The sequence below is a fragment of the Phalaenopsis equestris genome, unplaced genomic scaffold (genome assembly GCF_001263595.1).
Source record: "Phalaenopsis equestris unplaced genomic scaffold, ASM126359v1 Scaffold000511, whole genome shotgun sequence".
Taxonomy (NCBI): Eukaryota; Viridiplantae; Streptophyta; class Magnoliopsida; order Asparagales; family Orchidaceae; genus Phalaenopsis; species Phalaenopsis equestris.
Window position 1 is genome coordinate 2,652,616 of NW_018164951.1, and position 18,045 is coordinate 2,670,660.

An 18,045-nucleotide genomic window follows, 5' to 3' on the forward strand; every position below is an offset into this window, starting at 1 on the left:
CGGAGGGATGAAGGAAGATCGTCGAGGTTGGCGGGATTTGACCGAGAAGAAATGGAAGAAAGAGAATAAGAAGAAAGAAAAAAAGAAAAAAAAATAAATAAATAAATAAATAAAATAAAATAAAATAAAACAGAAGAAGAAGAAGAAAATGAAATAGGATAAGAAGAAGTGGAAGAAGAAGAAGAAGAGAAGAAGGAGAAGAAGAAATAGGAGAAGAAAAAAAAAATAGAAGAAGAAGAAGAGAAAGAAGAAGAAGAAGAAGAAGAAGAAGAAGGGCCGGAGGAGAGGAGCGAGACCTCTGCTGCGATTCAGAGCCGGGAGAGGGAGATCGGCGGAAGAGAGGGCCGAGCGGTCCTCTCTGTCGCGTATATGGAGGTGCGAAATTTCGCGAGAGAGGAAAAGGATCGGGGAGCGGAAGAGCAAGATTCGCGAATCCTCCTTGAGAGTGTCGCGAATGGGAGCTTTGGAGAGGTAAAGAGGCGCGATCTTTTGGGAAGAGGCGTTGCTTCTCTGCCATTTTTTTTTTTTTGCCGTTTCTTCCTCTTTTTTTTAAATTATATTTAACTAGTACATCATGAAAGAATAATTAATAAAATTATGCTTGAACTTACATAGTTTTTATATTTCAATCCAAAAGACACTTATTTTCAAATAAAAGTATAGCAAGGGAACTCGAGAAATTGAATTGGGTTAGAAAAATCAGATATAGTCATGCATAATTAAACATGTCATTACATAAAAAAAATGAGACTAACCTTCTAGATTGTGCATGAGGGTATCTTCACCTCATCATGATAATATTATATATATTTATATATATAATATTATAATATAATAATAATAATTATTATTCAATTAACCTCTCTCCGTGCATTTTCGCTGCACACGTCATCACGATAAAATGAATGTCTCTTAGGTAAAATTGATGTTCTGGACGCACCGGTGTGGTCCGTTTAGTCGTCCGGGTTGGTTCAGACTACTTTTCGACTATCGTGTAAAAAAAAAAACGATAATATGCATATTTTAAGCCCGTACGCGAAATAGTGGTGCAACGAGTGTCTTTTCCAAGTGAAATCGAAGTTCCCAACTCACTCGTGTTGTCCATTTCGTCGTTTGGGGCCATATGAACAAGCTCGCAGGTGCTCAGGTCAATTTGAGCCAAATTTGTGCATGGCGCGATAACTAATTTTTGTCGATCACAGGTGGACAACCTACACCTATGATATCCAAAAAAAAATTGATGCCAACAGCCGACCACCACCTACTGACTACTGTCGAGCACCATCGACCGCCACCTATTCCTTGCAGCGAAGTTTCTTGTAGAGTCCCAACGTATATTGCAGAATCCCAGTGTATGTTGCAGAATAGAGAAACACCTGACATAGTAATATGTCGCGTCCAATACATCTTATAATAACACACCAAAAATATAGTGCATTGTCAGGCCCTGATGATGGTGTAACAATGCGCCCCACATACGGTGCAAAGACACCTCCAAAAATGGTGCAACAACTTATCTAGAATATGGTGCACAACGCACCCCTATGACCATGTACCAATACACCCCAAATATGGTGCAACGACATACCCCTAATGATGGTGTAACAATGCACTCACATACAGTGTGACAACGCCTCCAAAAGATGACATAATAACGTACCCGAATTTTGGTACAACGACAAACACCCAATGGCGATATAACAACACACTTCACATATGATGCAACGATACATTCAGATGACAGTGTAACAATGCACCCCGAATACGATGAGTCTCTCTAGACTCCTAAAGCTCCCTTCGTGCAGCTACCGACTTTGGCTCCTACAGCCAACATACATCATCACTGCCACCATTGTGCCTACATATTCTACAACTTGTGTCTTTTCCAACTTCGGCATTTATGACCTACGAACATCATCACAACTCACCATTATGACTTATGTGACCAACTACAAACTCTGTGGCTTACAACTTATGCATCTCCTGACTCCCGCCTCTCGACCCCAACCTTTGCAACCGACGTACGCCATCAAGCTCACCATTAGAGCATATGTGACCAACTATGACCTACGTGGCTCATAGGTCGTGTATCTGTCGACTCTGGCCTCTGTGGACTATGAAGGTCATCACAGCTCACCACTATGGCCTACGTGGCTTATACCTAGTGCAACTCTCGACTTCGACCCCTGTGGTCTACGAACGATATTATAGCTCGTCACTACGGCTTACATGACCAACTACGACATATGTGGCTTATAACTCATGTAACTCCCGGCTTCAGTCTCTGCAGCCTACGAACATCATCACAGTTCACCACTGCAACCTATGTGTCAAACTAAGGCCTACGTAGCTCATAGCTCCTGCAGCTTTCTACTACTAACACTCCCGACTCAACAAATTGTGACTCACATGACCAACTACTACCACAATTTTCAACATCTTATATAACAAGCCGGCGATACGACTACCGTCTATAACGTTCAAGGTAGACTATTGCCTCCATAATAATCGATTATAGCCCATGCAACCTGCAACTATCATCGAGAACAACATTCATTTACAACTAGACTATGACTATTATCAACGAACTACTATTGTACATTCACAATAATCATCTTTGTTACTATATCTTTCCTAATTCACGAGAAAGTGGACCTGTATACTTAACATTCATAATTGATTATTTAAACTGGTCTCAACCATTTGATTTTTTTTCTCTTTCTAGAGTTTTCCACATAGAACGTCAAGATGACTCCTTCTACGATCTAATTATCTAAGTGTGTGATGAGTTTTAGTAGAGCGCTAAGACAATATTTCATTACTCTACCACTGTTAACTTTCTTGCAAGCGTCAAAAAGTAATTTGATTTACTTACAAAAAGTAAAAAATAATCTAAAAAATATTAAACAACATGTTTTTTCTAAAATAATAATAAGAATGATTCCAAACCAACTCTAAAATTTCAATGCAAGTTCACATCCAGAAACTAAGCTACCCTACACATATTCATTTCCTATCAAATTTCTACAAAAGAAAAAACCAAAATCTTTTCTTATTATTCTATAACTGTTAAGCACTGAGCTCAGCAATCACAACCTGCACGCCATAACTCAAAACAGAAAGCTCAATCGCCTCCCTCCTGGTGTGTTCTCCACTCCTTTCTATAGAAAAACTAAAAGGTGAATCCATCAGTTCTCCAACACACCCAAATCCGAAGCAAGGAAAGCTTTTTCAGCATTGACCTCACCAATAAATTTCATTTTTTCCTAATATAAATCCTTCAGCACAGTACAGCTAAATTCAAATTGAGATATATACTGTCACAGACAGACAGTACTGAAAGAGATATAAAGAACGTCAGTTTCTAAAATATAGAAATCAGTATTGAATGCTACAATGAGCTTTACTGCTATCATTATTCAAGAAGTCATAGAAATTCTCAGTTGTCATACTCCTTCTCTTCTCCTTCATCTTCTTCTTCTTCTGTCTTTCGAGGTCTTTGCTGTGCTGGTTAATGGAGGTGCAGAAAGAGAAGTCAGGGAGAGGAGAAGCACTGAAAACTCTTCTTCTTTATGTCGCTTTTTTCTTTGTGTGCGTTCTGTTTTTCAAATCATGCAGCAGAAGGGGAAGAGAGTATGAAAGTATGCTATTTTGACCTTCCTGTTTCTTCTGCTGATGATTAGAAATAAAATAAGATTTCTTAATGAGTTGTTAATTAGTCTGATGAAATTCTGATTAGCCTTTTGTCCTCTGTAGATTTCAGAAGGATGAGAAGAATGGATGGATATGAAAAAGTGAGGTTTGGTTGTATCATTAGTTTGCTAATTTGGATTATGTTTGGATTAATGAATAGAATTATGATAAACTTAGGCTATCTTTGGAGAAAGGGTGCATTTTAGAAAACAGTGGGAGGATTTGATTACTTGCGCAGACATAAAGCAGATAGTAAAAATTATTACGTATGGGTGACCGTGCAACCCGACCATTCACACATGGTCCGGATGCGGCTACGCCACCATGAATCACACGACAGTCTATCCGGATCATCGTGCTGATGCACAGTCGCTATGTGAGGGTTTAAATGTTCAAGGAGATTATTAGTTGAACTTTTCGAATTTATATTGGATTATTTTATACTTATTAAAAATTACTATCTATACTAAGTCTACACCTGGACATTGGGCGAACCGAGCATGGTGCAGGTCCGGTTTACTCAGGTTTTGGCCGATTGAAGTGGACTCGGGCAGGGCTTGTCCTAATTGCTTTTTCAATTTGGGAAAATTACATACATACAACCAATTGTTATGAATTTACTTATCTCACACTAAGCTTTCATTTTTACACTCATAACACTTTACCTATGAATGAAAAAATGGATTTGATTATTAAAAGGGGGTAATGAGTGATATTTACATATGATATTTGTAATTATAAAAATTTAAGTGTGAGATAGGTAAATATTAAAGTTTTGGGTGCTATGCTGTAAAGCCCTTTTAAATTTTCTACTAAATGGGTGTGTGTAAAACTTTGAATTTAATTTCACATATGATATTTAAATTTTTTTTTTTAAATATTCAATAATTGAATCTTAGTTTTGGGCTTAAGAACTTTAATGACTTGTATTTCTAGCCCAACCTAGGCCCAATTTGGTCCAATCCCTATCAAGTGGTACAAGATTCAACGGTTTATGTGATTAATTTGACTTTCATGTGACTTGCATTTCTTTCTATAATGGAAAAGCTAATTGGACTCTTAATGTATGATACATAACAATATTTATGTTTTAGAGAGAGTGATGGAAGATGTAAAAAGCTCTTACATGAAATGGTTTTCAAGGCATACGAGACATTGCATGAAAGAGTGATTTTAAGGCATAAGGAGCAATAGTTTTAGTCACATATATGTTAATTCAGTTAGAGATTGCATGTATGACTACCAACATACAAGTTTGTAGATAACTATCTCCTATGCTGTCAACCAACTCCATTATTATTTACTTGCTCTTCAACTACTTACCCGTTATCACGCTGCCTAGCAACATATTGTAACTTGTTAGCTCTTTTATTAGATATTTGTTACTTAGTTATGAGTTACATTCTTTGAAGCTTGGGAGTTTGCCATAATCCAACATCTCTACTGCACAACATCATTATGTCAACCACCACCTCATTTATTAAATGTCAACTTTTATATCACCAATTTTTATTATGACATATGATAGCTCCTCTAACATTGCCTCTAAGGGCCAACTTATAAGTGTGGCGGCGTTTTTGAAAACGCTACCTAACCGATTGATTTGCGTGTTTTTGAAAGCGATGTCTGTCGCGTTTTAGTTTTTTAAGCTAAACGTTGGCCGCGGGTCCACCCCCGCGGTCTACCCATGGGTTGCGTTTTAGGATAAACTGCTTATCCTAAAATGCACAAGCTGCCCCAAACATACCCTAAATTGCCTCATAGCTTCTCCATAGTCACCCCGACTGCGCCCATCATCCCTTTAGTTAATGACTCATTAGCAAGTTGTTGTTTATAACATATTGTCATATAAGTCTCCTTGTATGGTCATCCTTTTTTCTTAACTCCATCACTGCTAACACTTTTTCATGATATTTAATAAAGCAACACTCATCCCAAAAGCTTTTTAGCACAATAGTAATGTCATCTTGGATATGAACCTAATGTCAGCCATCAAATTATCTAGTTCATGGCAATTGACCCTAAACACTATACTGCTTTAGGGCTCACTATGTAGACCCTAGGCCTCAACATTATGGCATCTTCAATTTATCCATTGTTTTACTTGGTATTAATGCTTCTTCAATGTACCAAAATGGGGATAAAGGAAAGAAATTGAGGGAGCGAGGTTTTAAATCTTTGCCTTGAGGGAAAAATTGGTCTTCGATCTATCTTCACTTCTCTACTTAGTCGATCAACTAGTTGGGCTTGCTTGACAAGCTGAGGTGGATATTTGTTATACCTTCATATACACTTTGATTTTTGAGATTACACTTTTATTATTTTTTTATTTGTTAAAAATAAGAGAAATGGGTGGTCAAGTATCGGTCGAAACTTTGAAAGAGAGAAGTTGAATGGAGATTTTCTGGCTTAATATAGCTAAACCACTTACTTTGATTTTAATTTAAGGATATAAGAAAAGAGAGTAGAAAAACAATATAAATTACGATTTGAGTGAGCAGTGAAGTGAGTAAGAGGAGGGAGGAGCGAGTAACTTGCAATAACTAGATTATGGAACAAATGTTCGAGCTAACCATGTTAAGAATGGAGGATTTAGTAGGATCTAAACTCAATTATGTTAATGCAACATTATGCATCATCCACATCATCATCTTTTTCTTATATGATTAGGCTTTGCATCACAATGTTCAAAGGGAAATAAATAAACAATTCTCATTGCATAGGTTTTGCATCACAATGTTAAAAGGGAAATAAAAGAAAAAAATCTCATTGCTTTACCTAGCTCCTAATGGCACTATATGAACATAAATTTGACATTAAATGTAAAAAAAGAGAGCAAAACATAAATAAAACTAATCTTAATTTAACTTTGGTAGTAGTGGTGTAATTAAGGGTGATTGAATGTGTCCTCATGTAGCTAAGTACATAATGAGATATTTTTCTCCATCATAAAATATAGGGCAAAATTTTCCAACCTTACCTTTTAATCTTGAATATGTCACTATATGGATGTTTGATTATCTATAATGCCATTGCTTCATTGTTTTTTACTAATAAACCAAAATAAATGTTGGAAGCTATTTGAGCTCATCAGGACTATTATTATTTTATTTGGGAGATGAGATTTGAACGAGTCTCTTAAAATTTTACTCATTTATATCAGTTCATCAAAATTTTAAAATGCATACTACATGCTTGAGATGTAGAATCCAGCTTCAATTATAGGTAATGACAAAAAAGGATTTGTAGTGGGATTGGAAATGGAGAGAAAGAGTGGCAAAACATCTAATTTATCCTAAGATTAAGTGAAAATTCGTTTACGTTAGGCGTATAATAATCTATAATATGGCTTATGAAAAATTATATTAAGCCCCCATTCAATGCTTAATTTCACTGTTAAGTATATCACTATTGCATTATATTTACTATATATGATAAGTTATAGTTTTCTAATGTAAAATAACATTAATATATGAGATAGCAAACTCATCTCAAACTTAATTTATCTAATATATATTTGCCTTACTAATGTTGGATGATAAATTTTAGGAGGACTTTAAGAGAAATAACATGCGGCAACAACCAACAATGATGCCCCAACAACATCATTTGATTCGCCCTGGATCATCTCCTCCACAGTGCACCTTCAAGTGTGGAAAGTGCACTCCATGCCAACCAATACATGTGCCATTCCCACCAGGCACTTATGTGATTGATGAATATTATCCTGAAACTTGGCGGTGCATGTGTGGCAATCATCTTTTTATGCCTTAGAAAGTCATCAACCTCATGATTTCTATAATTATGAGTTAGCATTAAAGATTTTAATCCACTTCTAAATGTTGACTTAATGTAATGTTTTTTTTATGATTAATGAAATGTAGTTGTTATGCTCTTGATTGGACTATATTGGATTTTAGTCCGATAACTGAATATCATCTTATTAATAAAAAAAAATTTCCTCAAATTTTATTTTTTACAATTAATGAAATTTCAAAAAGGTAATTAATATAAAAACATAAAAGTATGTCAAAGCACACAGTTATAATTAAAATATCATTATTTTTTAAATTAATGCAACACATCTCAAAAACACCAAATGAATTATATATATAAAACTTTAAATTTTATGTCACTTACTTTTAATTTTACAACCATTAGCAACACATTGTCCCTTAGGCAATTCCTACTTCTCTATAAAAAATAACAATTTAAAATTTTACTACAAATTAAACACAACATAATCAACTAAGACTATATATGTTATATGAAAATGAATAGCATGTTTATATAATAATTAAGAAGTAATCTCAAATGATGATTTAATTCATGATATAGCACCACGGTGTATTGCGAAACAAAATTTTAATATTCTATCTTAAATTATGAGCTAGATTTTGAATTTTTTTGGATCATATGGACCCCAACTTCAATATTCGCAATTTTTGTTCCTTGGATATTTATAGGTTATCAACATTATGAGTAAAATAAAGGAAGCCTAACATACATACAAAATGTCAATATTTTTCATGTATGGTCTAAAATATGTTTGGTTTTTGATGTATTTGTTGTTATTGAATGATTTGGATGGAGTTGTATATATAAGTGTAACATTAAGAAAGAATGGGATCATCTTTGGCATGTAACTCAATTAAAAATATTCCAAATACTTTGAATGGAGCATAAGTTTGTAGTTGAGTTCAACCAAATTTCCAAGACAATTCGGCATATCTGACTTACCAAAGGCGTTTGATTAAGTGTATTTAGTCTCAGCAAGCAGAATATAGACACTATTTGATTCACACGACTCATCAAGCAATTTGCATGGCTCAATTCAACAAAACTCTTCTAATGAAGTAACCCAACAAGTCATATATTTTCATCAATTTACCCGATAAACCCACGATATCATCATCTACACCGATGAATAATGTGTTTTATTACTTGTAATTTGACTCTTTTTTGTATATCCACTCATGTAGTCAACTCAAATTTATAAATAACTTTGAGGACTTTTATAAGGTAAGACTTCTCTTAACACGTCATTATTCATGACATGTATCAACCGAAAGGAAATCAAAAGCAAGAAGATTTCAAATTTAGTACCAGACATTATCTATTTTTGCATGAAGTTAATCAAATAACAACTATTAAATATGACAAGAAATAAGGCCTCATATTATAATTGAAATCTTAATTAGAATAAATGTTATAATTTGGAAATTTATTTTAAAATAAATACAATACAACCATGCATCATATTTCTTATATATTAAATATATAATTCCTAAATTTTAACTTTTACATTTATAAAATTTAATTATTTTATATCACATTAAAATGTCATTATTATTAATTTTTAAAATATTAAATATATTCTTTAACTATAATTAAAATTTATATATGTAGAAATTAAAATTTAAGGGTAACATATGTAAATATTTAAGAAAGGTGTGTTATTTATCTAAAATTTTTTATTAAATGTTTACAAAATACATTCTTTACATTTCTTTGTTGCCCCGGCACCTGTTTCAAGCTTCCGATTCCAACAAGTATCGATGGACTGCGTCGCCGGGACTTCTTCTCTGATTCTCCATGTATCTTCTCTCCGACTCGCCGCCTCCCGCTTCTCGCCTATCTTTCGAACTCCGGTAGTGCTTTTCTCCACTTTTCTAGAATTGTTTCCGGTTCGCCTTCGGAGCTTTTTGTTAAAGTCCCAACACGTTTGTTCTCTCTGTTTTTTCTAGAGATTTAAGTCGCCAGCATCGCAGAAGCCGCTGTTTTTGTGCAGAGCATCTGGTTCCGAGAAAGGAGATTCGGAAAATGATTATCTATTTAGAGTGGGAAATGCTTTCGCTGAGGAGGTAATTTTCTTCTTTTGGGATATCTAAAGCTTATTTTTTTTTCTATTTTGAGGGTTTTTTTTTTTTTCAAGAAATCAGACGGAGTTTGTTGCGGCATTAGTAATCGTCTAATCTATCCTTAAAATACGTTATTATTTTGAAACTATTTTCATCCCGATGAAAACTGGAAGTTTTCTTAATGCTTGTATTCGAATATCTGGAAACTTCAGGATTACGGGTTTCTAGTTGCTTGTTTCTGTTATGTTATAAGAGCTTGTTTGTTTTGTTGTACGTATTTTGATTTTCTTGCAATGTTGGTTAACTAATACCTGCCATGGTGGTTGCCTGATTGCATCCACAACTGTGCTAAACATTGGTTAATGATGAAAAGCCAGACAGTAAGGAAAGCTAACGAGGAGGGATGTTACTTGTTAAGATGAAGAAAGGAACTGAAATAAATAAGGAAGATTTACATACATCCCACTCAATTCATATGTATTTACATATCTGACTTCTAAACTTCAATTTTTACATATATGTCACCCTACCCGTGAATGAAAATGTGAATTTCTCCATTCTAAAGTCAAAATATTTGCTTTTTTGTTGTGACATGAAAGATTCGGGTGTTATAAATGTAAAAAAATAAAATTTAGGTGAGATATGTAAATGCATAGGAATTGGGTGGTATGCATGTAAATTCCCCAATAGATAAAATTGTTCACTTCCCGAGTTTGAAAGATGATACTCTCTGTCAATACCGGAAATGATGGAGGGATTGACTTGATCATGAATTATGATATTTTTTTTAAGTGTTGAGGTCGGTTTCTTCATCGCAATGGAGAGAATGAAGGAACAAACAATCTAAATATGCTTCATAGGTCCTAAGAAAATATGATGATAACTAATTCATGGTTAAGAGTTTGAAGGAGTTGTTTAGAGCTTATTTGCTTTTTAGCTTCCGCACAATCTGCAAATTTAAGCAGATACAGGAATTTGTAAACAATGATGTGGTTGGAGGGAAAATGCAGTACTAAAAGCAAAAAGAAAAGGTTTTTTTTTTTTAATAATTTGAAACACACCAATAAGTATATAATCTCATTTCAGGTTAGCATTCTGGATTAAATATGATAAAAAACTACATTTATCCTTGTTGACTTTGGGCAAAACTATTCAGATAAAAAGAATTATGTTGCATTGTGAGATTTCTCCCTTTTTTAATCAGCCTTGAGTATTTGTTTATGCCAATTTAATCAGTATTATTTGATGTGTCATTCGGATGCCATCATCCTTATTTTGTCAGGGCTAAAAGGATATTTTGTCGTAGTTGTCTTTGTTTTTTTTTTCAATGTTATTAGGGTTAAATTATCAATGAAATTTTTGTTAATAACATGAATGGTAGACCTTAACCTTAGATTGTCATTGATGGTACTTGAAATATGGAATAAAGATATAATTTGTCTTTGATATACTTTTTTGGGATTAATTTCTCTCTCTTCTCCCAACTTTGAGCTTTTTTATTTTTATCTCTTTTTCATCATCACTTCCCTTTGAGGCATTCATTAGTCGCTTTTTAATAATATATATTTTAATTTTGCCTCAGTATTTGCCGTTAAAGCTCTATCATAATCTTTGTTTTCAATGTACGCGTTATATAAATTGGTATCAGTGCATGGTTATTCCGCCAAGAAAACACTTTTCTCTTCAATTATTACATGTTTTCTTTTCTCCATTGCATCAATTTTTATGTTTTGTTTTTGTTTTGTATGAAAAATGATATCAATTTATTAGAATTAAATGAAAATATGACACTCAATAGGACACAATGGAGAAAAAGTATTCATGTAGCCGACCCCCTTTTAGTGGGATAAAGGTTTGTTGTTGTTGTTGTATGCATGTTACTTTGTTGTGCTTCCAATTTTCAACGCTTTTGAATTTGTTATATTATGAAATTTATATTTTTACTGTTCTATCAGTTTGCTGTTGTTCCCATGCCTTCTCTCTCTGTACTATTTTCCTTGCAACAACATTATTTTCTTTGCTTTTAGTTCTTACAGTTTGGCGTGCTTCTGTAGAAGTTTTAGCTACCAACCTTCTAGCTGTTGGAAGCCAGCTTATAGCTTGTTTTCTCCAGACAACCAGCCACAATTTCCAACCAAAACTGAACATTTGAAATCCCAATATCCTCTATAATTCCTTCCACATATTCTCCATAATAATTGTTTGATATCCTCTGCAATATCCTCCATAACTACTCTACCAAAATCTTAAAATTATCTTCCATTTAAAATTCAAATTGAAATTCAAAATTGAATTCAAACATTCATCTTAATCTTCTTCCACATATTCCTTCATAATTATCTCTAGTTAACTCGACCTAGTCAAAATTAGTTTGCTTTTTTAACCTTAACATAGTTTCATTTATTCCAAAACCAAGCTAGATTCAATGAATCCTAACTACTATAGTTGGTTTTAGCATCAGCTGATTGACTTATTCTAGCTCGATTGATTTAACCTAGTCAGGCCAACCTAGTATAGCCATAAGGCTATAAAATTGGCTTGAGAATTGAACTTTTTTTTTCATTAATGTTATAAATTACGAGCATTTGATCTGTTGATCATTACACATAAAAAGGCTGTCATCATTAACGATCTACTAGAGATGATAATTTTCTCAAGCATCTACTATGATTGTTTTTTGTTGATATTGTTAATGATGGTGTAGTTCTTATTGTTTATCTCTTCTTGGTATGATTTATGCATGAATCACCTTTATGTCAAGTTGGATTTACATTCGTCTGCCATATTTGGGATGTATTTCTTGAGGGATGGATTTTACTATATTAACACGACAACAGATGACCTTTTGTTTCCTCTAATAAAATGTTAATTCACCAGAGTATATTTCTTCATATGTTGGGGAATTAGTGCAGCATGAGAATTCTAGCTTTAGTTATCCATCTTGGGTCTTTGTTTATTCCAATATTATGTTATTAATATTTTTTCATCATTATTCTTATTTTTCATTTTTTATATGTTAAGGGTAAAATTAATATTTCTCATAATAGGCTTGCTTGCCATTTTTGTCATTGTTATTATGTTTATCCAAAAAAATTATTGCTACCATTACAAAACATAGGACTTGCATTTTTGTTGGAAGTATTTGATTACAAAACACAAATATGAACTTCCTTTGACATCCTTTCTTGATATCAACTCATCACTCTCTCTCCTATTCATTACTTCTTAATTATTTTTTTATTTCTTTTTATGCATTCCTCAACAAGAACCATTTGTTTATATTTTCATTTTCTTAAGCTCTCGTGCCTTTCTCAAAACCATTTTTTTTTTCAATGGTCAATGTCTCAAGAGCCCACCGCAAAGTCTGCCTGCACAACCGCGTAGCTATACATCAAAATATGTAGCAGTTTTGAAAGCAATCTATGAAAGATAGTAGTTTACGAACAATACAATTATTATAAAACTTGATTGTGTATCAAAATTGTTTTTCATTTTGCGGAAATTTCAAAGATGGTCAAATTCATTAATATTTGATTAGTGTTCTCCATTACATGTTGCACCAGCTCAATATTCTATATGTTATAGCTAGGTTGATTATTTGTAAGTCATGAAACTCATATTTGACATTGGATCATCTCATTTTTATAGTATTTTAGAGTGACCATCTAAAGCCTTTTATATTAGCTCCAAAAATTAAACATGTGAGGGCCAACAAAGTTTATCCATTTGAGGGCCATAAGAATAATTTGAATGGCCTCAATAACCCTATGGAGTTAAATTTGTAAAGTTGATGGGATTGTGACCTAATACAATGGTGGTGGTTGCAGTGCTAATTGTTAAAGATGATGGGATTGTGACCTAATAAAATATGTTAATTGCCAAGTTTGACAAAATTTTTAGCCTACAAGCTAATCGAGGATGATTGTCGGTGGACATATCACAAGTTTGCGATAAGCAAGGGTTGTGATGCTCTCTCTCCAGTAATTGTTAAATTATAATGAGAAATGACTTAATATAACTTCATTAAATATTTTCTTATAAATCGTTGATGAAATTATACGCATACCTTACAATTTGAAGATATTAAAAAAAGAGTTTTCTTGGAGTTTGGAGCTTTTAGGTGGTTATAGACTTATGTTATCATTATAGCCCTTCATAATCAATCCTTCGTGTTTTTTGCCTATTTGGATAGTTTTATTAGGGCTTTTTAATGGGCATGCTCGTAGGCTTAGATTTTATGGTTTAACCTTTCTCTTTTAAATTTATTGGCCAACTAGTTCTTATTTTTGGTTAGAAGGAAAATACATCATACATTGGAACTTCTGTGAATGACATTTATATACACAATCAATAGAAAATTGTGGAGTAATAAGAGAACTTGATTAAAGATTTTATTGGCTTTGAAATTTAATATTGTCATTTTGATTGACATGATTTGCTGTGGATTAAGGAGAAAGAGTTTCCTAAAAGAAAGTTAAGGCTATTAAAATTATAGACTAATTATTGGTACTAGTTGTACTTGTGAAATAGCCATGGAGTTTTTATAATAAGTTTATATTAGGGTTCACATTGATTTCATATTGTTTAAATTTATCATGGAGGATAGCATAATGGCTCAAATTAACATGATGGACTTTGAGCATTTATGTAAGTTTGAATTGATCATTGGATCGAGTTTTTTTCCCAAACTTGGGTTTTAATCAAGATGACTTATTTTCACCTAATTTATGTGCTCCTTATATTTTCGTATTGGTTTGAGGATCATGGAATTTTTATTTGTGATTTGGGTTCTAATTTTATTTACTAATAGAAAATAGCTAGGCCTAATGGTGTAGAGCTTGCTTTGTCCATGGCTTTTGGAATTTAGTGGTTGGGATTTAGAAGAGTTGTGACATTATTTTGAGTTTGGGTTTGGAGGTTTCTATAGCCTCTTAGTAGTGGAGGGTTTGAATGGCTACTGTCCTCGAGGATAAACTACTTTGATAGGTTTCACGGCTATCTAGTCACGTTTCTTATTAAATATGTTAGTTTGACATATTATTGGGCGGCTCAGTCCTGTGGGTAGCCTTTTTAGCTGAGTCTCTTATTTTATATGAATTTCATTTATATGAATTTCATGGTAATGCAGATAAGAATCTTAAGGGATTTTGTGATTATTGAAGGGGGTTCATAGTCATATAAAAGAAATCAATCAATTCATAATAAAATATTAGTCCGATGTAAATTCTCTTAGTTCTCTTTGATTAAAGTGGGAATATGAAGATTTTTAGAAGATGATATTCACTTTATATAGACATAATGCTTGATTCTACTACCATAAATGGTTAATTTTCTCTTACTTTCATTTATATTGTTATTGTATTGAAATCATGATTGTTTTTGGCCAAGTTTGATATAATCTGATTTTATACATGATTTTCAAGTTACTGTATTGTATTGTTATTTATTCTGAATTTGTGTACATTATTTTTTGTTGAAAGCTGTTTAATTATCACTTGTACTAGATTTTTTCTTATTTCCTATTTTTATTCAAGTAGCGAAAATTGTTTAAATTTAAAGTTCATGGTCTACAAATTTGTATGTTTTTGTTTGTTTTTTGTTTTTTCATTGTAAATCTTATTAATCATCCCTAAATTTTAAGATGTTCTATATTACATGTAGTATCATAACTCAGGTTTCATCATAATATCTAGATTTTAGATGTAATAATCGAGTCATCAATAAAGTAACAAAAAGATGCAATTTAAACATAGTCATGCGGGCTCCAAAAATTTGAAAGGCCCGACCTTCACGAAAAAGAAAGAAGAAATTAAATGGGAAATAAGGGAATTTTACTCAGAGGCTCCAAATTAAATTTTTAGAAGTTAGACGAGGTAGTAGATAAGACATTATCCATAAATTTTGCCCTCATTTTGCGAGGACTTTAAGATATAGGGGTTCAAATTTTTCCATAGGCACAAGATCTTATGGTTGTTTATCCCTTCCGATAACAGTAGAGCACTTTTGATTAATGTTAGTCATTAGGAAGTTGATTGCTTAGTGTATAGTAGCAAGATATTTAAGATTATGAATTATAGGATCATCACTCTTAGCTTAGAAATGATGGTGGGGGGAAGGATGACTCACTTGATCAAGATCTTTAGATTCTGTCATCCCAGGTTATAGTGGACTCTGGTTTATTTAGTGAGAGGAGTTAGTCGATCCAACCTGATAAAAAAATCCTTATTAGCAGTCATAAATTGCATCATCTAAGGGAAATTTGTAGACCTGGGGTTGTTATTTGTCCAAGGGGACTGATGGACTCTGGTTTATTTAGTGAGAGGAGGTAGTCGACCCAACCTGACAAAAAGATCCTTATTAGCAGTCATAAATTGCTTCATCCAAGGGAAATTTGTAGACCTGGGGTGGTTATTTGTTTAAGGGGACTTATCTAAATTGACCTTAGATTGTAGAGGGTTTTATGCCCTATCAAATATACCCTATAATTCATGACTTAAAACGACAGAATATCATAAGGAACATACAAACTCTTGCTGCGATAGTTTAAACATTTGATAGAGTTTACTTGCCAAACCATGCGAATAGATGACTCAAGTTTCATCCTTATTGACACAAATTTATTTTGAGTTTGAATTTAATAGTATATGTAATATGATATCGACTCTTTGTGATTGGATTTATCACTTCTGATAAACGATTGTAGAGGGTGGATGAATTTTGTTCTTAGCTCTTAAATGATAGATTTCATTTTAGTATTTTAAAATTTTAATATTTTAAAGTCTTTTTTATTTTAGGATTGACCCCTTGTCGGACGTTATATTTTTGAAAAGGAAAGAATGTGATTTTTTGTAGAATATGAAAATAGTTTTAATATAAATATGATTTTTGAAAGTAACATTTTTAATTTAAAAATAGATGAGACCAAACGAGTCTCACATATTGAATAGATTGGATGGTTGAACGCGATACCGCACTTAATACACTATCCCGAAGGATAAACATACCACTTGACAGTAGACTCAACTACCTAAACTAAGAAGTCTGTGACATCCGTTCAACCTGCAAAACCTTTTATTTTTGGCCGACAAATTCCGGAATTTGTCAGCCGTTATTTTTTTGAAAAGGAAAGAATGTGATTTTTTGTAGAAATGAAAATAGTTTTAATATAAATATGATTTTTAAAAGTAACATTTTTTATTTAAAAATAGATGAGACCAAACGAGTCTCTCATATTGAATAGTTTGGATGGTTGAGCGCGATATCACAAGTAATACACTATCCCGAAGATAAGCAAATCACTTAACAATAGACTCAACCACATAAACTAAGAAGTTTGTGACATCCGTTTGGTATGAAAAAACTTTTATGTATGACCAGCAAGTTCCCTTGCCTAATATAATGATTATATAAGCTTTATTTTACCTGGGTTCCAAGTTTCCTATAAAGGCAAACTCATATAGTTAATTACATCTTAAATGACCAGGGTTACTTAAGAAGACTTCCGATTAAGATCAGTGATTTTACCTTCCAGATTTAAAGTTTAGGCTTTCAATATTGGACATGAGAAAATCAAATGAGAATGACTCAAATAAGAATAATTATTTTAAGGAATCCAAATGAATGAAGAAGGGATATCATAGATTCTGAGGGAACATTGATGATCTAGGGGAAACCCTGGTGATTTCCCAACTATACTATTGTTTGAAATTGTCATTGAAATGATGTTATTCAATGTTTAATCCTGCAATTTTTTTTTTAGAATTTAACAATCTATTTTTAGAATTTAGGACTTATATTCACACGATATTTGATCGTACAAATGTCCTAAAAAGATAGGAGGATTCACACCGTATCGGGCGGTAACCTCGGAATTTTAAAAATGTTAGGACTTATATTGCACTACAGGGTTGCACAAAAGCCTAAGGATAATATGTGAGGATTTACGTTGCGCTAAACAAACTACCTCGAAGTTCTATGAGTTGTTATTTAAACTAAAGGAAATGTTTAGTTGACGTGAACTTATTGTATTGTTACAGATCCATCTCGAAGTTGCTCTTTTGTGTGTCCTCATCGTGCTGCCTGCGGTGTTTGCTCCAAACTCCCCGTCGTAGCACCTTCGGATTTGATGTTAATTTTAATGATACATGCAATTGTTTAGTCAACGATCTCCTACCGGGTACCTCCTATGAAACCAACTACTGACCTCATACTCTAAGGTGTAGTGTGTAAGAGAAACAGTAGCAGATACAAGTATAATGACAGAATTTCAGAAGTGAGCTAGCATGCATTGTATCAACAAAAGAAATACCATCTGGTAAACTCAAGAAAGAGCAACAAATGACCCATGACGAAAGAAAATTCGAGAAAATCGACAAATGACTTACAACAGAAATCTCAAAGCAAAAACAACAAATGGTAACTCAAGGAAAGTCACTGAGAATACGGGAAGATCCTGAAAAAAGACCACGAGTGCTTTACCAAAAGTTTCAAT

At 33.1% G+C, this 18,045-nt stretch overlaps 2 protein-coding genes across 4 annotated transcripts in view; both read left to right on the forward strand.

The window, feature by feature from the left end:
* The window catches only part of LOC110028420, a 21,758-nt gene extending 14,291 nt beyond the window's left edge, over positions 1–7,467 (forward strand). Inside the window, exons 2-3 of the mRNA XM_020730254.1 lie at positions 3,757–3,794; positions 7,243–7,467. Of these exons, the coding sequence (XP_020585913.1) occupies positions 3,757–3,794; positions 7,243–7,467 (263 nt within the window). The remainder of the gene's footprint in view (positions 1–3,756; positions 3,795–7,242) is intronic.
* Positions 7,468–9,197: 1,730 nt separating this feature from the next.
* LOC110028442 overlaps positions 9,198–18,045 on the forward strand; it is a 43,876-nt gene continuing 35,028 nt past the window's right edge. For all 3 annotated transcript variants that reach the window (XR_002294422.1, XM_020730287.1, XM_020730288.1), the window contains exons 1-2: positions 9,198–9,344; positions 9,441–9,557. Coding sequence is in view for 2 of the 3 variants with exons in the window: in XM_020730287.1 (XP_020585946.1) it covers positions 9,252–9,344; positions 9,441–9,557 (210 nt within the window). In the remaining variant the exon portion in view is untranslated. The remainder of the gene's footprint in view (positions 9,345–9,440; positions 9,558–18,045) is intronic.